General features: G+C 63.9%; 1 protein-coding gene across 7 annotated transcripts in view; it reads left to right on the top strand.

Annotated features, from left to right (window-relative positions):
- Positions 1-9,852, top strand: part of KCNQ1 (potassium voltage-gated channel subfamily Q member 1) — a 380,778-nt gene extending 370,926 nt beyond the window's left edge. For all 7 annotated transcript variants that reach the window (XR_011251782.1, XR_011251781.1, XM_069565746.1 and 4 more), the window contains one exon: positions 8,575-9,852. Coding sequence is in view for 3 of the 7 variants with exons in the window: in XM_069565743.1 (XP_069421844.1) it covers positions 8,575-8,825 (251 nt within the window). In the remaining 4 variants the exon portion in view is untranslated. The remainder of the gene's footprint in view (positions 1-8,574) is intronic.
- The last annotated feature ends 9,681 nt before the right edge of the window (positions 9,853-19,533 follow it).

Genomic DNA, 19,533 nt, shown 5'->3' with positions numbered 1-19,533 from the left:
TCTGGGGACATGACCGTCCAAGGCCTAGCCGCCACAGGAGGTTTCAGCGATGGAAGGGAGGCCCGCTCCTAACACCTGAGCTGAGGTTGTATGTTGTGTTGGAGAACAGGCAGAGAGAATGGCAAGTGCGAAGATACTGGGGCCCGATCGAGGGGGACGTGCTCAGGGTCTGAGAGATGGAGCAGGGCGGCCAGGGAGGGCTGTTGGGGCCGCAGAGCTCGGAGGCTTCGGCAGGGGGTTGGATTTCACTCTGGGGCACTGGCAATCCTCTCAGGGAGGAGCTCAGCCCGGCTGCTGCCTGGAGTGAACAGGGGGCAGTTCTGCAGGTCCAGTGGAGGTGATCACAGCAGCCCCGGCCGGGGATGCTGGGCAGGGGCTGCCCGGCAGGCGGCACGCAGAGCGTGTGCCCTAGAGAACAGGCCGGGCGTGGGTGAGCGCCAGGCGGACCCAATGCTTCTCTGTGTGGGTGTCGGCGCCCCTTTCTGAGACGGGGGCAGGCCCGGGGCGAGTCGGAGTTCCTTTTGGGACCCGCTGGGCTAAGATGCTGTGAGATTTGCTCACCAGTGGTGACGGAGCGGCCTCGGGGAGCATGCAGAGCTGGGGCGCAGTGCTGAGGGTGTCTGCGTAGACGGGTGTGGGCAGGCAGGGGTCCCTGGGCTGGGTGTGGAGGGCAGGCAAGGTTGTCCTGGCGGATGAGCAGGGGGCAGGTGGGCGTGGCTTATGACAGAAATCCCGAGGCCCACCCCACTCAACAGTCAGGCTGGACTGAGTCACTGCTGGGGGTCCCCAGCGGAGCCCAGGCACCTGTGGGGCTGCCCCCAGGCGAGCGTGTGTCTATGGGGCAGGCAGAAGGGTCTTGCTCACATCACATCCATCTCTCAGAGGGAAGGAGCCTGTCCTCCTAAGGGATGGTCTGCAAGTGCCTGCCAGGGACACGCAGGCCCCCAGAGGGGTGTGGGGGTGACCAGGCCGTTGGCTATGCTGTGCCAAGGACCCGGCTGAGGGGTGACTGACTCAGGTGATGGCTCAGACCACCTGCCGCCCTGTAGGCAGAAGAGCGAGAGGTTTGCAGGACCGGCTGGGACACAGCCCTCGGTCTGCAGCCCCTGAAACGCCCACCCTGGCTGATGCGTGAGGCCAGACCGAGGCACGCGTCCCGGGGGTCAGGGCTCAATGGCTGCCCCATCGCCCACCTCTTCTGGCCAAGGCTCGGCCCCGCCTGGACTCCACCTGGACAGAGGACCCTGGGGAACAGGAGAAGGGCGGGTGTGTTGGTGACCACGGGTCCCAGAGGCCTATCTCCCAGTTAGGAGAGTTCGATTGGCCCCCCGGGGCAGAGTCCCCGTGCTGAGCAGCACAGCTCAGCCCCCGAGCGGCCCCCTCCCAGCAGCTTCCCTGCCTGGTGGCAGCGTGCTCCCTTCCATGGCTCATGCCAAGGCCCAGGGGCCCCGAGGTCCAGATAGACACATGCGCACCCTTGGGCAGCTCAGGGAATGATCTGGTGCTCTTGTGCAAAGGAACTGTGCGAAGACGGCCCAGGCATTCTTGCACATTCAGTCTCCCTGCCCTTACAGAGTTGAAGCACTTGTGTGCACACACATCTGTGCACACGCATCTATGCACACACAGGCTGGCCGGCCCTCAGGCCACGCTGCACATGCGCAAATTGCTAACAATAGCTACAACAGTGGTCACCAGGAGACTCAGTCCGTGTTTGCTGGGCGCCAAAACCCATTTCCAGCAGTTTCTTGCATTAATTCATTTAATCCTTACAACATCCTCCTGAGGGAGACTCAACCAACATGCCCATTTTACAGATGGGGAAACTGAGTTCGGGGAGGTGAGGTCAAGGTCATCCCACCAGGAAGAGGCAGAGGCAGAACATGAGCGCAGGAGCCTGTCTACCGCCCAGGCCCTCCTGAGACCCTGCCCCACTGCCGTGTGGCCCGCACAGCCAGAATGCATCTGGGGGCCTCCCGCGGACCACAGGGCACACACCCTGGCCTGGCCCGGCTGCCGTGGGCCAGGCTCCGAGGCCGTCTCCTGGGCCACCTGGGTGCGCCTTGCGCCACAGGACCAAGAGCTCCCGGCCGGCCGCCCTGGGGACTGGCAGAAAACCTCAGCAGCTAGAAACACGGCTGACTTTTCTCCAAGAGCTAAAGCACTAAAACAAAGTCATAAACACAATTACACCGTCTCCTGCCATAAATTACGACGTTATGGAGCGCTGTGATCTATTTCCACTCATACCCGGCTCTGTGAGACCAGCCAGCCCCATGGGCTCTAACGAAAGGGTGATTTATGGGCGTTATTCCCGCGCTCTTGCCGTGGGGGAGGGGTGTTCCCAAGTCCCGAGGAGTCAGGGAGGCCCAGCGCCAGGAGCAGGACCCACAGGCCTCGTGCGTGCTCTTGGGCCGGGTCTGGCTGCCACTGGGCAGGGACCTCTGGGGACAGCTGGGCCCAGGCAGGCAGGTACCCTGCACCGCTGCCCCCTTCCTCCTTGGTAGGAGGGCTCCTGGGGACTCTGGGGTCCAGGCACTGGGCCGGGGAGCTCCCGGCATGTTTGTTCCACACGTGTGCATGGGGTCCCTGTGTGCCAGCCAGACCAACAGAGGAGCGGGGCTCCTGGGGCCTAATTCTAATGGGAGGCCCAGATGAGGATGGACAGACATAACCCCATGCCAAGGGCCTTGGAGGAAGTACAGGACGGTGGGAGGTGGGGGCAAGGGGCAGGCCATGGCAGAAGAGGGAGAGGGTCTCAGATCAGTGCCTCTGGTGAGATCTGAGGGTGGGGTGGCTGATGCAGGTGGGCGAGCAGCAGGAGAAAAGGCCAGGCCCGGGGCAGGCACGTGCCGCCGTGTTTAAGGACCAATAAAGTCGCCTGGAGTCAACGAGGAGGGAAGAAGGGTGCGTGCACGTGTGAGTGCGTGCTAAGCCGCTCAGCTGTGTCCGACTGTTTGCAACCCCGTGGACTGTAGCCTGCCAGGCTCATCTGTCCACGAGATTCTCCAGGCAGGAATACTGGAGTGGGTTGCCATGCCCTCCTCCAAAGGATCTTCCCAACCCAGGGATCAAACCCACGTCTCCAGTGTCTCTCGCCTTGCAGGAGCTGCTAGGGAATCCCAAAGAAGGCTGGGGGGTTGGAGGCCAGAAAGCAAAGGGAGACAGGTATGGGGCCACACGAGGGACTCAGGCTTCTCCCGAGAGTGAGAGGGGAGCTCAGGATGGTATGTGATGTGAGCTGGTTTGTATTTCAAAAGACCCACCGTGCGGAAGCACCTTGCAGAGGAAGGCCGGCTGGCAGGCTACTGCAATAGTCCTAGCACATGAAATTGGCACCCCTGGGCTGGGAGCCATGGAGCGGTGGGTGCTGAGATTGGGAGCCTTTCTCTGAGGAGAGAATGGAAGGGACAGGATGGGTGCTGAGAGGCAGAGGCCTCAGCAGAGGTGCAGGGAAGCTGTGGTTTCACGGTCTGGGTTCAGGCCTGAGGCCCCGCAGGGCCGAGCGTGTGGGTCCTGGGTGCATTCCTGGCCTCAGCCTGTGCACCCAGGCTCAGGAGACAACAGACCACAGTGCTCATAGCAGGGTGGGCTCCCATCCTGGTCAGTGGGGAAGGGCCAGAGGACACCAGGGCTGTAGCCGGTGCCCCTCCCCTTGCTGCTCTCTCTCAGTGACACCCCCTGCCCTCCACGTGGGTGCTCAGGGTTACCTGCACGCACTGAAGGGCACAGGGGCAAAGGTCGTGGGTCACCGCGACACCTACTCCCCTCCCTCACCAGGCTGCAGAGTGAGGGCCAGGGTCGGGGTGTGGGGAGAAAGGGCATTCTATGGGGACAGAGAACCCAGGAGTCCTGGGCAGGGTTTGGGGGGCCTGGGACCACTGCCTGAAACTCACTCCGCAGCCGCTTGGCCCAGAGGGGCAGGGTCGCCCTCTCAGACTGAGTCCTTCCCATGTCCAGTGGGGCCCAACGTCCGAGGCTGCAGCCAGACTCTTTCATAGGGGCAGGCGCGGGCCTCTCGTCTGCCAAGCAGCACTCGACACACCCCGCGTGCTGCCCCGCGTGCTGCCCCGCGTGCTGCCCCTACTGGGGCTTCTCACAAACTCTGTGCATGTGAGGGGCAGCAGGGGGGAGCGGCCCACCCAGGGGACCAGGAGGTGTGACTGGGGCCCCGCGCGGAGCAGGTGAGTTTCTGCTCTGAGCCCTCCAGCCTGGGGCTCCCTTCCCGGCTGGACAATCCCCAACTTGGTGGGCTCAGCACCCCTGCCGTGGGCCTCCAGACCTGCCCCACTGTTGGGTGGACCTGACCGGGTCCCTCAACCACGCCCAGGAGCTCATGGCCTCAGGGCCTCCTCCGGGTCACCTGCCTGTGGGCCCAGGGGCAGCTGGGAGCAGGGGCTTGTGACCTGGGCAGTGCTGGGCCATGCAGGCCTGCGGCCAGGGCGCAAGGGGGAAGGCAGCCAGGCCGGCGGCAGCCCCTTTGTGCCCCTGCCCCTGGCTCTTCGCTCCCACCCTCCCTGCGGTCTGTGAAGCAGGCAGGAAGAGGGGGTGAAGAACCGTGGCGGGAGGCCTGCAGGAGGATGGAGTGGGCCTGAGCATCACGGCCGTGTCCCCAGGCCCATCCCTGTGCTTGGGCAGGGCTCGCGGGGCTCCAGGCTCCCCTGCATCTCATCACCTACCTGGAGCCCCTGGCTCCCTGCAGCCCAGCTGGGCCCATCCAGCTCAGTGCCTGGTTAAGCATGTTGAGCATCGCCCCCTGAGAACAGCTCAGTGACCGTCGGTCCAGGAGAGGGTGCAGACAAGGGGAGCGCCCAGAGGACTTCTGTCCCATGACCCCGCAGAGGGTCCCAGGTTGTCCCGAGAGGAGCCCTGCCCCGCCTTCAGATGGGCCCCAAAGGGACCCTGGCCCCCCGAGCTGCCCCCAGGACTGGGGGCTCCTCCCCGTGAGCCACAGGCGGTCACGGCCCGTCTCCCGCCCATCTTTGGCCGGGACCGCTGGCGGGTCCAGAGCTAGGATCAAGGCCTAGCAGGTTCTGCAAAAATTTCCCTTGAAAGACTCTTTTTCAAGATTTTCTTTTGAAAACAAATTCATAACCACATCAAACAGAAATCCCGTCGCCTTGGGTTTGATCATCAGCCGCCCGGGGCTCTCGAACTGGCTGTTATTCTAATTGCTTTTTTTCTCTTCCGAAGGCCGCGAGTCGTCTTATGGTTATTAATTTGGTGAGTTGAGGCAGGGAACAAGGGCGCTTTTGTTGGCCTTGCCCTTTTAGTCACTATCAAATTGCAAATAGTAACAAGATTCAAGATCCCCCAAACTGATGTGCCCCTGTGGTTCCTGGGGCGCACCGCCCCGTGCCCACAGTGGGTACTGCCTTCCCGCTGAAGGTGGCGGCGCCTGCCTGGGCACCTGCCTGGACCAGCGACTTCTCTGCAGCTGGGGCCCGGCTCAGGCCTCTCCCTCCGCCGCTGGGTTCTCATAGCTGTCGTTCAGTTGCTCAGTTGTGTCTGATGCTTTGGGACCCCGTGGACTACAGCCCGCTGGGCTTCCCTGTGCTCTGCTGCCTTCCGGAGCTTGCTCACACTCCTGCCCATGGAGTCGGCGATGCCAGCCTACCGTCTCATACTCTGCTGCTCCCTGCTCCTCCTGCCCTCCATCTCTGCCAGCATCAGGATCTTTTCCAGTGTGCTCACAAAGTGGCCGTCAAATATGAAGTGAGATACAGGCTCTCTGCTCAGAGTCAGGGGTGGAGGGCGTCGGGGAGGTGACCAGGAACCATCTCTCTGGGACGCGCTCAGCCCTGGAGAAGCGAGGCATGCTCGCTGAGCCCATGTGCACAGGTTCCTACACGCCTGTCCTGCTCCATCCTCAAGAAAACCCGCCAGTGGGGAGCAGGATTCCCCGCTTCTCAGCTGAGAAACTGGGGCCCAGGCAGGAGACCCTCCAGCCAGGGCTTAGGGCGGCACCTCACGTGGCCGCCCGGACCTGCCTAGCCAGGCTCACCCCACATGGCAGGGCTGGGGCATCAGCCACTGGGCAGGGCAGGGCAGGGCAGGCCGGGCTCAGGGGGCCAGTGGCGAGCAGCAGGCAGGCCCAGGTGGTGCCGGCTCACCCACGGAGCCCCAGGAGGGGGCCTGGCTAGGAGTGGGAGACCCGGCCCACCCGCTGGTCACCACAGCCTGAAGCTGGACCCGGCGAGTGAAGGAGAGGATCTGTGTGCAGAGAACTGGGGGCCGGACAGGCAGGGGGACCCTGCAGGGGCGCCCAGAGGGCGGCCAGAGAACCAGGGGGATGGGGCGATGGCCGGGAGGGTCTGGCAGGGTCTGGGTGGGTCAGCCAGCTTCCCCACTTCCCCACTGTCTCTCCCATCACACCAGCTGTGACACTTCACACTCCTCCCCAGACCCACTCCACTGCTGTATGAGAAGGAGGGAGGCCCAGGCTTTGGGCCGGCTCTGGGATTCTGGCCCAGATCCCAGCTGCCCCCAGTCCCCAGCAGACTGCCTAGTGGGACCGAGATGCCAGGTGAGCCCCTCAAAGGCCCCCTGACATGAGCACCAGCCCAAGGGGCCGAGGTGGGCTTGGCACCCGAGGGCCAAGGGCAACAAGAAGGGCCCCAGGAGACCTCGAGGGCGAGCTCGCCCGTGCTGTCAGCCCCTGGAACGGGCCCCTTCTCCAGCCAGGCCCAGGACCCCACCCCTTCCTGAGTCCCAGCCCTCCTTCCATTTCCTCTTTTCCCAAGAACACCCCCATGGAGGCTTCCAGACCCACTTGCCTTTCTGGGGACTTTTGACAGATGTTCAAGCGCCGTAAAGTGAAAATGTACGAAACCACAGATTTTCTTCAGTGATGTATTTGGGGCTTTAATTGAGGCCAAATCAGTCAATACCCAAGCCGGGGCCCGCACAGCGAAGCAACTTGAAGTCTTGCTGGGACCAGCCGCGTGCAAGGCTCATTCAAGGCTACCGGGCACCCAGGATCCCCCTGACAGATCTCCCAGGACAGCTTTGGGACTAGGGGGCCAGTCCTGATGAAAGCAGGGTCCAGCGATCTTGGACCAATGAGAGGGGCGGGGTTTGGAGGTGATGGTGGGCAAGTCCCCGCCATAGGCCCCTCCAGCCCCTCTCCCAGGAGTACTTGCTTCTTCTAAGCCCAGCTTGGACCCCCTGCTTGGGCCCCCTCCCAGGAGTGTCTGCTTTAGTCCTCATGGACCACCCTTCCACCCCACCCAGGTCTTCCCATCATGGAACCTGGGGGTGGGGGCTGCAGCGGTCCCAACCAGAGACCCCAAATGAGACCCTTCTCCTGGGGCCTTGGGAGAGACCCCTCCTCTCATCCCCGCCCAGCCAGCCCCCCTCCTCCCTCTGACTCAGTCCCCCACGGGAGGGAGGCTGTGGCCTGCCCCCAGCCCTGGGAAGCCTGACCTGGGCCCCCCGGGACCTGGCTACACAGGATCCAAGGCCTCCTCACCCTACCGTCTTCCCGGAGCCAACCGCTCGGCCAGCGCCCAGCTCCGTGCGGCCCTACAGTGGGGAGACTACAGCGGGCAGTGGGCCCAGAGGGGCGCCCGGGAGTCTGGCTGCGATGGCACACGCCGCGCACATCTCGAATCCCGCGCGCGTCCGGGTGGACGGCCGGCCCCAGCCACCTCTGCCCGCCTGTGCTCAGCCCCGCGCTGAGCCTCGGCCGAGCCGCTGCGGGGCTCGCACCCCCAGACGCGCTCTCCCGTGGGGCGCCCGGTGCTCCTGGGGCCTGGCCCTTATCCCTGACCGCCCGGCTGCCTCCTCTCCCTGCTCTGACATTCCGAGGCTCCCCAGGGTTCCAGGTCCCCAAAGTGGGTATTACTTTCTGACGGAGACCCCGGGGGAACAGCTCCCAAGGGTGCTGCAGGCCCCAGGGACAGCCGTGCCTCCCCCCACAGGCCAGCCCACTTGGGGTCGTGTTCTGTCCCCCGCCCCTGCTCGGAGGGCCCTGGCCTCCTCTTCCCGCTGGGCTCATTTCAGCCCCGTCCCCTCCTGGCCATCAGCCACCCCTGCGAAGCACCTGTGGCCCCAGGTCCATCCTGCCTCCAGCTCCCGTCCAGTTTCACGGGCAACCCCACCTCATGGGCTGGGCAACCCCATGTTCAATGCAGGAAAAGCATTGGACCCCCCATTTGGGCCAATGCCCAAGAAGCGTGGTGGGCATGTGGTCCTGGCTGACCCTTGGGCATTGGCATGAACAGGGTCTGGGTTTTCCAGGGACTAGGGAGTCCTCTAGTGAGTCGGGGACGGGGCTGGGACGATGGGACGGCCTGGGGCATGAGCCCTGTTGGGGGGCACGTGGGGGAGTGGGTCCCGACCTGTGACTGGGAGCCCTTCGGCAGAGACAGCCGCTCAGCCCCCGGGTCTCAGGCGAGGGCTGCTGAGCGGGACTCCTCCGGGCACGTGTGTGCACACGCACCGACACGCACAGGGGCCACAGACGCCCGCAGACATGCAGGTGCGCGTTCCACAAACAGGCCAGCCCCCGCCCCACCTTCAGGGAGCCCCGACTCGAGGCCGCCCGGCTCACCTCTGCTCCTGTCCCCGCAGGTGACTCAGCTGGACCAGAGGCTGGCGCTCATCACAGACATGCTGCACCAGCTGCTCGCACTGCGCCACGGAGGCCCCCCCGGGGACCAGCCCCCCAGCGCGGTGGGGGCGCAGGCCGTCCAGCCCTCGGGCGGCAGCTCCATCAACCCCGAGCTCTTCCTGCCCAGCAACGCGCTGCCCACCTACGAACAGCTGACCGTGCCCCACGGGGGGCCCGACGAGGGTTCGTGATGGGAGTACAGGGCGCCTGAGAGGGGAGGCCCGAAGGAGGCCTGCCTGGCCCACCCCGCCCCCCGTCCAGCACGGCTCCACCGGGCCTCGGCCACCTCTCAAAGGCCGGAGGGCACGGTCCCGCTCCGCCAGGCCCTTGACACCCGGTGGGCCACGCAGCGCCCTGGCCTGGACTGGGGAGCTCACCGAGACTGCCCCTTCCCAGCCGGTGGGTACTAGACTTTGGCTGGGTGTCGGGGTACAGCTCTTGGCTCTGAGACCAGGGGCCCCACATGCTGGCATGACACTCAGGACAAGGCCGGCGGTCAGGCCAGGCACTCGATCTGTCCCACGCACGGCCAGGAAGCGGCAGGGCTGCATGCCGGCCCCGGGGGCTGCCTGCGGGGAGACGGGGGACAGCCTGGACAGGGTCTGTGAGGACCCTCCCCCAGTCTCAGATCCAGGACCCGGGGTGACTCATGGAGGAGGCAGGCAGGGCAGGGCAGGGCAGGCCCAGCCCAGCCGAACAAAGGAGGCCTACAGTCAAGGCCCGATCGTGGCCTGAGAGCCCATCCCGGCACCCCGGAGCAGGCCTGGATCCCTGACACCCCAGAGGTGCTGACCCCAGAGAAGCTGAGGGAGCTGCTCGTGAGGCCACAGCTTCCAATGGGAGGGACAGGCCCACCACTGCCGAGAGCTCTTCACTGGGGGCACTGTCCAGCAGCAAAATAGGGGTGCTCAGGCCCCGCCCTCTGGACCGGCAGCTTCTCCTACCCATTCCGGAGAAAAGGGGCCTCGAGCCGCCTCCACGTGCAGGCCCTGCCTCCAGGTCCCTCCCGGTCCGAGCAGCTGGACAGACGGTCACCCCCCTCCCCCCCCAACCGCAGGGGAGCAGATGGGTATCACCACCTCTAACAAGACGTGTGTCCTCCCGGCGCTCCGCCCCACCAAAATCGGAGTAATTTGTGGTGATTTGGAATCTGTGCTTTAATGAATTTCACGGTGTGATTTTGATTCTTAATTGTGCAGGTTTTTCCTAATAAATGTGGAATCACAAAATTTAACTTGCCCTGTTCTCGCCTCCACTCCTGGGGAAGCAAGCACCCATCTTTGGAACAACCTGTCCTCCCACAGAGCTGCCGCCCACCCCTCAACACCCCAGCACCCCTCACCCCATCCGCGCCCACCCTGGTGAGGGGAGGGGGCCGGAAGCCCCAACCCACTGGCCTGGGAGTTCTGGGACCCAGGAGCACCTTGAGGCCAGGCTGCTGCTGCCCACCCCAACCCAGGTCAGACCCCAGCCCACCATCTGAGCTTTGCTCCTGCAGGAGCCTTTTCTGGGAGAGTCTCCCGTCCCCTCTCCATCAGTTAAAACCATTCCCTTGGTCTCCGGCCAGGCTTAAAGCCCACTCCTGCAGGAAGCTCTCCCTGATAGCACCTCGTGAGACCCATCCCCCTCCCCAGGCTTGTGACGCCTCAAGGGGGAAGTGGTGATCAGGTGGGGTCATGGCCCCCCGACAAGCAGCTTGGGCACTGTTTTCAGGGCGTGTACCCCACACGCACTTCTCAGGCCTTGAGGCTTAATTCCTAATTCCAGGATGCCTGCCCACCTCCCGCTGCTGCCCACGGGCGTCTGGGCCCCTCTCTCCTCCGGGGCCCCACTCCATTCGCCCTACGCCTGCCTGGAGCCCTCCCCCACCGGCCTCTCGGCCGGCAGCCCTGTAGACAGGTGCCCAGGTGGATGCTGAACTGCTGGTCCTCACCGAAAAGCGGCTGGGGCCTGTTGGGAGGGGAGGGGCCTGGGTCCCACTTTGCAGAGCCCTGGGGCTCCCCAGAGTCCGGCCCTGGCTCCTACCGGAGGAACCGTCTAGCCTGCCGGGCACTGGCCGGCACGGGGGAGGGGAGAAGGGGCCGTGAAGGCTGGGGCCTCCCCACCCCTCACCCCTGTGGGGAGGGGCAAGAGCAACAATTACTGGAAAGGCAAAAGCTGTTGTTTCCTTGTTGAGTAAATATTTGTGGAAACCCCAGGAGGCGGCTGGCGGGAGAGCAGGCCCTCCACGGAGCCCCCGCCCTGCTCGCCACCGGGCACGGCCCCCAGCCCGAGGGGCGCGCGCTCGGGCCGCCCATCTGGGCCGGGCGCGGCCCCTGCACCCAGCCCGGCTTTGTTTGGCGTATTATCGACTACACACAAAGTGCCCAAGTGCTTCACTCCTGGACGGGCCATTGCAGCCCTCTCGGGTGTGAAATGCAATTTACCTGAAATAAAGCCCAATTATGGAATTAGCTAATTAAAGCCGAGGAGGAGGTTGGGCCGGCCGGCCGGCACTCGGTGCCCGCCAGTGCCCAAAGTCTGAGGGAGCAGATGGCGCCCCAGCCGGCCGTGTGGCTGCATTCCTTCACTCGGCCCCCGATAACTGACTCACACAGCACACAGCCATCTGGTGGGTGACACGTCCTGTGTGCCCCGGACAATGGCCCGGCGGACCTCTCCCGGAGAGGGCCGTCGCCCGGGCAACGGTGGCATGTGCAGCCCAGGCCCCTTCCCAGCCCCACCCCCGCCCCTTTGTGGGCCTGCCCGGCTGCCCGGCCGCTCCCGCTGACAATGTCCGTGAGCATTTGTCCCCCGCGTCCGGCCTTTGTCTCCCAGTTGGTCTTCCTTGTTGGGGTCCTCGGTGCCCAATGGGTGCTGGGAGCATCTGCTGGAGGGACGAGGTGTGGGGGCCCAGGGGGCTGCCCCAGCCCGCTTCCTGGGACGCCCACCTCCTCTGCCCGTGCCCCTCCCCCACCAGTGCCCCCTGGAGCAGGGCGGAGGGGTGGCACCTGGAGGGCCAGTCTCTGAGGCCAGCGTCCGCCCGCAGAGGCCCTCCCAGTCTTGGCTGGGGGCCGGCCCGAACCACTTGCCCCCTCCCCAGCCAGGGCAACCGGAACAGAGTGCCTCTCAAAGGGGCGTGGGGGAGGGGCTGATGACGATAAGACGTGTAAGGTCTAGGACTGGGTCATGCACACAGTAGGTGCTTGCTAGAGACAACTGGTCCAGGAGGTGCCTGCTTCTGGGGCCTACCTCCTCATTACAGCCCCAGTGCCCGGCTCACGTGCCCCTCCAATCTCACCTGCCAGGTCCCCCTCCGACTCAGGGCAAGCCGTCCATACCCCGCTGTCCTGCAGCCTCGGCAGCTCTGGCCCCCACTGCCCAGGCCTTCCCCTCTCAGCCGTGCGGTCTCCAGCCAGGCTGACCCCCCATCTGACAGCTGGGTCCTGCCCCTTAGCGGAGCCCCGAGCGCCAGCAGCCACAGCCCCCTCCCCACTCAGGACCGTTTTCGCAGGCAGCCCCTCACTGGGCAGGGTCGGGCGCTGTGCCCTCAGCCTGCCCTGGAAAAGGCTGTATGCGGGGACTTCGAGGCCCCCAGGGGAGCCAGAGCCCAGGAGCCTGGCACAGGGCCTGTGGGCCTGGCCCACCAGGCACTCGAGAAGTCCCAGTTAAATTAAGGGATAAAAGTGGGGCTTGAAACTGGACAGCTACATGTAAAAGAATGAAACTAGAACACCTCCTCACACCGCAAGCAAAAATAAACTCAAGATGTAAGGCCGGAGACTGTAAAGCTCTTAGAGGAAAACATCGGCAGCACACTCCTTGACATAAAATCACAGCAAGATCCTCTATGACCCACCTCCTAAAATAATGGAAATTAAAAAAATAAACAAGTGGGACCTCATTAAACTTTAAAGTTTTGCACAGCAAAAAGGAAACTATAAACAAGGTAAAAAGAAACCCTCAGAATGCAAATGAAACAAGAGACAAAGGATTAATCTCCAAAATATACAAGCAGCTCATGCAGCTCAACACCAGAAAAACAAACAGCCCAGTCAAACGGTGGCCGGAAGACCTGAACAGACTCATCTCCCAAAGAAGACACACAGACGGCTAACGGACACACAGAAAGGGGCTAAGCGCCACTCATGACCAGAGAAACGAGAATCAAGCCTACGAAGACACATCACTTCACACCAGGTCAAAAAATCTACAAACAGTAAATGCTGGAGAGAGTGTGGAGAAAGAGAACTCTCTTGCATCGTCAGCAGGAATGGAAATTGATACAGCCACTATGGAGAACAGTATGGAAATTCCTTAAAGACTAGGGATAAAACTACCATATGACCCAACAGTCCCACTGCTGGCATGTACCCTGAGGACACCATAACTAAAAAAGACACGTGTACCCCAGTGTCACTGCGGCGCCATTGACAACAGCTGGGACACGGGAGCGACCTGGATGCCCATCGGCGGCTGAATGGACGAAGCAGCTGTGCTGCGTGTACACGATGGGACACTACTCGGCTGTACAGATGGACACACTGGAGTCGGTTCTAATGAGGTGGGTGAACCGAGAGCCTATTATACAGAGTGAAGTAAGCCAGGAGAAAAGCAACTATCGTATATTAACGCGTGTACGCGGAGTCCAGAAAGATGGTGCTGATGAACCCCTTCTCAGGCAGCAGCGGAGATGCAGACGTAGAGGGCAGACTTGTGGGCCCAGAGGACGCGAGGGCGGGACGCACGGACGGAGCAGCCTGGAGACGTGAACACCACCGTGTGTGAGACAGACAGCGGGAATCCGCTGTACGAAGGAGCTCAGGCCTGGAGGGGTGGGATGGGGGGAGGGGGGAGGGAGGGGACGCATGTGTACCCGTGGCCGGTTCATGTCGATGTGTGGCAGAGACCAGCACAGCGCTGTAAAGCAATCTGGGTGCTGCAGACACGCCCAGACCCAGCAGGGCACAGACTGGTGGGCACAGTGCTGTGTGGCCGGAGCTTGGGGAGAGGGGCTGGCCACCGGGCCCCAAGGGAGGGTCAGGTGTGCGCTCCGCCTGGGGGGCCGGACAGCTGGGGTGGGGTGGGGTGGGGCGGCAGAGGGCAGGCATGGGCCACATTCCCGGGAGGCCCCGCGCACGGCCCCGAGCCAGCGTTCACCTGGTGGGGCCCCACTGGGTCACCTGCAGAGCCAGACACCCCCTTCCGAACACAAAGCCCAGCCCCAGCGTGGGAGCCCCTTCCTAGATCCCCAGAACCCTGTTCCCAGGACAGCCCTCAGGGCCCCAGAGCCCAGGGCTCACTGGGGGTCTGAAAGGGGGTCTGTCTCACCGTTCCTAGCCCCAGCAGTGCTCCTCTGGTCTGTGGCCCCAACACTGTGGCCCCGGGGCCTGGGGGGCTGGGGAGACCAGGCCCGGCACGGGTCAGCCGGGCAGCCAGGCCTGGAGCGTGCTCAGAGCAGCCGGGCCTGGACAAACAGTTCAGCTCCCATTGACCTCTGAGAGCCGCGGGCCAGAGGCCGGGCCCTCTAGAAGCTGCCCGCCCCCACCCAGGCCCCTTCCGACCTCACCGTGCAGCAGAACCCCAGCGAGCAGGCAGAGGGCCTCCCGGGCGGGCAGCCCCAGGGCCCAGGAGCAGGCGACCTCTGACCCTGCCGGCCAGCTGCTGCGTCTTCACCTGCTCCAGCTCCAGCAGTCCAGGCCTGGGGGGTGAGGGGGCTGGGGGGGGTGGGCAGTGGCTCTTCACTCTGATCGGGGATATTGGCCGGAGGAAGGGTCTTCTCTGAAGCTGGGGGCTCCTGCCAGTTATGCCCCAGCCCAAGGCCTCTGAGGCCAGGACGCCAGCCCTTCGTTGCCCAGACCTCAGGTGCCAGCTGTGTGACAGGAGGGAGGAGTCCACTCTGAGACCCAGTCCCTTCTCTCTCAGCGGGTCCCTCTGGGGTTCCCTGCAGCCCAGCCCTGCCCCCAGCCCCCAGGCGCCTTAGCGAGATGGACGGTGGGGGAGAGGGAACGCCCTGCTCTGGGCAGACAGGGCAGATGCCAGAGAAAGCTCAGATCCCCTGTCCCTGCTCTTGCTGTTCAGCCCCCTGCCCGGGCCTTCATCCCACCTCTGTGGCACCCGGAGCCACACCTGCCCCCACACCCACCCACCTCTGGGCACTGACCCCGCAGCCTGACCAGGCCCAGAGCCAGCCCAGGACAGGCGCCCATTGGGGGCCTGGCACACCCGCTCCTCCTGCCTCTGGGTGTGGACCCCGGGCTCACGGTACGGGGGTTGAGCCTGAGTTGAAACCGTGTCACTGGAACGCAGCAGTAACCCCCGCCCCTCTCCCACCCAGCCCCCTTCACACGCTGCTCGCAGACTCTCCCCAGGTTTCCAGCCTGAAGGAAGCCTGTGCTCTTTCTGAGCAACATCAAAGCGGGAGGCGCAGGCTGCCCGGATCAGTCAGGCGGCAGCCTAGCCTTCCTGCCCAGCCTGTGGCCCCCGGGAGCTGGTGGGGGCAGAGCATACGGAGGCGGGGGGGACGGGGTGCTCGGGGGGCACACTGATTGTGCCAGGGGGAGGGAGGTGCCCAGAGTAGACAGGCCTCAGGGCACATGAGTCCTCCCCACCCCCACCCCCTGTGCAAATGGGGAAACTGAGGCCCAAGGCAGGGCCAGCCCAACACAGCACCTGGTTTTGTGAATCTGCATCAGAAAAAGCCTCAGAGAAGAACAAGACTGCCGGTGGCAGAGAATTTTGGGGGGTAAGCCAGGAAGTCAGAAGGCATGGAGGAATGGGCTGGCTGAAATAGAGAGATGGCCTTCTCAGACTGGATGGTGAGGCCGGAGAGGCCAAATCCAAGGAGTGTAGCTAGTGGGCAGTGGGGAGGGATAAAGCTGAAGACCAACGAGCGGAGAATTCCCAGGCAGTACGAACAGAGCTCCTCTGCCGGCCCACCTGGGCCAAGGGGCCAGGAAACACTGTGCCTATCCCACGAATCCAAATGTGGTGGGTCCATCGGGACATGCCCACTGGCCCCAAGAAGGCTGCCACTGTGCCTGCCATGAAGGAAGATCCCAAAGTCCCTTTGGCTCTTCAAGAGACCCAGTTACAAGCCTGACTACTGATGCAATCTACCAAACCCCATCGAGCTCCTTTTGGTTGTTTCTTCTTGGCTTCATTCCTCCCCACTGCCCACTCCTTACACACACAGACACGCACACACACACCTTAAACACACAGACACGCACAAGCACACACACACCTTATACACACAGACACGCGCACACACACGCACACACACACACACCTTATACACACACACCTTATACACACCTTATACACACAGACGCACACACACACACCTTACACACACAGTCACGCGCACACACACGCACACACACACCTTATACACACACACCTTATACACACAGACACGTGCGCGCACACACACACACACACGCACACAATGCAAGCATGTTCCCATTCCGACTCAGCCACCGAGTGCCAAGATGCACGCTAGCTGTGCGTCCGCGGGCAGGGCCCCCAAGCTCTCTGAGCTTCTTTGCAGCCCCACCTTCTCAAAGCTGCCAGCAGGGCGCAAAGCCCAAGACGGGACGAAAGCCGCAGGGGCCTCACACCCGGCACCGACAAAGGAGCTCACTGAGGCCAGGGAGAGGTGTGCACGCGAGCTGTCGTCTCTAGCCCAGCAAGACGACTGTACGCATAACTGCAGCCCACAGCACACACAACGGCCGCTGACAAAGACGTCTCTCCAGGGCAAACTGCACTGAGTGGGCCCCTGCCGGACCTCCCACTCGATGGGCCCGCTCAGGTCACCCGACGGGCCGAGGCCCACATCCCCACCCGGCTGTCCCGGAACAGTGGCCCAGGGTCCACGGGGATGGCCAGCCCCCTCTGCAAGGCCGAGACACCCTGCTGCCAGGAACTTCTCACAGCCACGCACGGGACACCCCTGGAGCAGACTCAGCTCCACCTCAGAGCTCCCCACCCCCACCGGGGCCAGAGAACCTGCCAGAAGGGCCTGGGGGCATGCACACAGGGAGCCGGCACCCCCACCCGCGCCCTCAGCCCACGACCCAGGAGGCGGGGCCTCAGCCCCTCTGCCAAGGACAATGGAAGTGACAGCAGAGATGGATCGGCCAGGCGCAGGAGAGGAGGCTCGTGCGGGTCAAGGCTCTGCACTTGCGGGTGGAGGTGAGGGGGCCCTGACTGCTGGTGCGCTGGGGGCCATCAGCGAGGGTGGGAGACCCCTCAAGGCAGACACCTTCTAAAGAGAGGGTTGTCAGGATGGTGGGTTGACGTCACTAGGGAATTTCCAAGGGTCTTAATCAAGTCCCTTCTCGCATCCACAAGGCCTCGTCTAAAGGACTTCAGAGGGGGAAGGCCCAGCGGCTGACAATCAGCGGGACTTCCGCTCGCCTGGCCGGCCTGGGGCGCACGGCCTGCAGGGCCCCTGCATTGCTCTTGACTCCATTTCTGGCCCTAAGTCGTCGAAACCCAGGCCTGCACCTGGGCCCCCTACGCATCGGGCTTGCTGTGAGCGAGACAGTGAGGCGCACGCAGTAAGTGCCTCCTGAATGCTCTCCTCCAGTGCCACAGGCCCACTGTCCCGAGGTCCACCGCACTTCCTCCTTTGACTTTTTCCTAAGGTACAGACCTAAAAACATCCTCATATGTGTTTTCAAACACCCTCCGTCTGTAGACTGGAAAAGGGCAGGTCCCTCCCGGGAGGTGAAGGGGCCAGTGCGCACCGTTCCAGCTCGGCAGGAGCCTGACTTCAAGTCAGGTGCAAATTCGCACGTTTGAATGCCACAGACTCCTCGGGCACATGCACTCCGTGGGCACACAGGCTCCATGGGCACGCGGGCTCCTCGGGCACACGGGCCCCTCACGACACAGGGGTCCCTCACAGACAGGTTTCTCGGACACGCGGGCTCCTCGGGCACGTGGGCAGCAGCACCGCCCAGCTGCTCTGCTGCCGGTCCTCCCCGGGTCTGGAGGCGCCTCCCGGTTCTCGGGGCTCGAGCACAGCTTCTCCCTCCGTCTGCTGTGCTCACGCTCAGCAGCCCCTGCGTGTGGACACTCACTTGCTTCCAGGGTGTGACCGACCACCGTGCGCTGGACTGGAGACACCAAGACTCGCACACCCCTGGGGCCGAAACCTCTCCTGGCCCTGACTCTGCTCCTCACCACAGAACAGCGCAGCCTGGACACTCCAGAAGGACCCTGCAGGCGCACGGAGGAGGCTGCAGCTCAAAGGACCCCTCCTCTCGGGTTCCAAGGCTGGGCCAACCACCTCTGACCCAGGGTCTGGCCCCAGGCAGCCAGGTGGGCGCCCGCAGGAGGGTGGCTGTGGGCAGAATGAATGCATCTGTGAATGAAAGATTCAGCAGCAGGAAACACTCCCCAAAGTGTGCCCTGTGCAAGGGAGGGCCCTGGAGCATGGGCACACAGTGAGCTGGCACACCCGGCTCCAAGCTCCTGGCCTCAACCAGCAGGAACCTCCAGGCCTCCTTACCCCCGGGAGCATCTCTGTCCCCCTAAAGGGAGCATGGTGGGCCAGCCCCTACCCTCACCTCCCGCAGAACCCAAGCTGCGTGTGGAGACAAGAGGCGGCGGGCAGTCTGACCCAGCACCTCCCCGCCGCGGTGCCCACAGACCCACTCATCTCCTTCTTCCCTGCCTGTCTCCATCCTGCCACCAGCCCCAGGGGGAGGCAGGCAGAGCCATGCCCTGAAAATGCTCCACAAAACCCCGCGTGTGTCCAGGCAGCTTCGGTTACCCAGCGCCCGGCTGGCCCAGTCTCCTGCGAGCCCTGCCAAGGCCTGGCACCACTGCCCTGGCCTCCCCTCTCCCCTGCCAGCAAGCCCGCAAGGCCCGAGGGCGCGGGCAGATTGCTCTCCCGGCCGGTTCAGCCCTGCTCCCCCGGGAGAAGGCCTCAGTGTTCCCACCCCCACCGTGGCCACCGCCTGGCTCGGAGGCACCCGGTCTCCAGGCCACAAGGTCACCGAGCTGCGCGGAATCCACCTGCAGCCGCACCAGCTTCCAGGAAACCGAATCCCTGCGGCAGATGACAGCCGCGGCTACAGGACCGAGCGCCCCTTCAGCGTCCGGTGGAGCCAGCCTGGCACGACCTGGCGGCCGCCTCCCGCACCCAGGCCCTCCCACACCCAGGTACTGACCGCCCAGCGCTGGCGCTGCCCAGACCGCCTGCCCGCCCACCCGGGAGCTGCGGGTGGGATGGAGGGCTGGGACGTGCCCTACCCTGGGTGCCCAGGACAGGTGTGAGGGTGGGCTGAGAAGGGGCAGAGGCCCTGTTCCACCTGCAGAGCCTCACGGACCCCAGGCTGCCTGTATAGGCACAGGGAACTCTCAGAGCCAGCCTTAGGGGAGGCAGCCCCCCACAGGAGCCAACATGCATCAGGCGAGTCTTACTGCACCCATTTCAGAGATGGGTCAGGAGAGAGCAGCCTAGGAAACAAGTGGACTCACGTGTTGCATTGAAAGCAGAAGGTCCCCACCCTCCCCACTTTAACACCCTGCAGGGGAGTCCCAGAATGGTCTGGGGCTCCTGAGTTCACCGGCTGTGGACGGTCTGGCTGGCCTAGCCCTGCCCGGGGCTCTGCTTTGGGGCATGCGCTGCAGCCTCCCAGAGCTCCAGGAGGTGGTGGGGGACAGGCAGAGGGAAGCTATTTCTCTTCCAAGGGGATGTCCTGCCTCTAAGACTCCTGCCAGGGGGTCCACCTGCGGACCAGGTAGGAAGAAGGGGATGGAGTGGAGAGGGAAGGGAGGGGGGCTCACCACGCGGCCTCAGCGCAGCCTTGCCCTCCTGGGCAGCCAGGCCAGGGTTCAGGGGCTCCTTCGGGGCCTCCTGGGCTCCCTTTCACACACTCGCCGTGCGCACAGGGCAGAGGAGCGCTGGGAGCGGGGGGCCC

The sequence above is a fragment of the Ovis canadensis genome, chromosome 21 (genome assembly GCF_042477335.2).
Source record: "Ovis canadensis isolate MfBH-ARS-UI-01 breed Bighorn chromosome 21, ARS-UI_OviCan_v2, whole genome shotgun sequence".
NCBI lineage: Eukaryota > Metazoa > Chordata > Mammalia > Artiodactyla > Bovidae > Ovis > Ovis canadensis.
The sequence above is the reverse complement of the archived record's forward strand: the minus strand, read 5'-3'. Positions and strand labels throughout refer to the sequence as shown.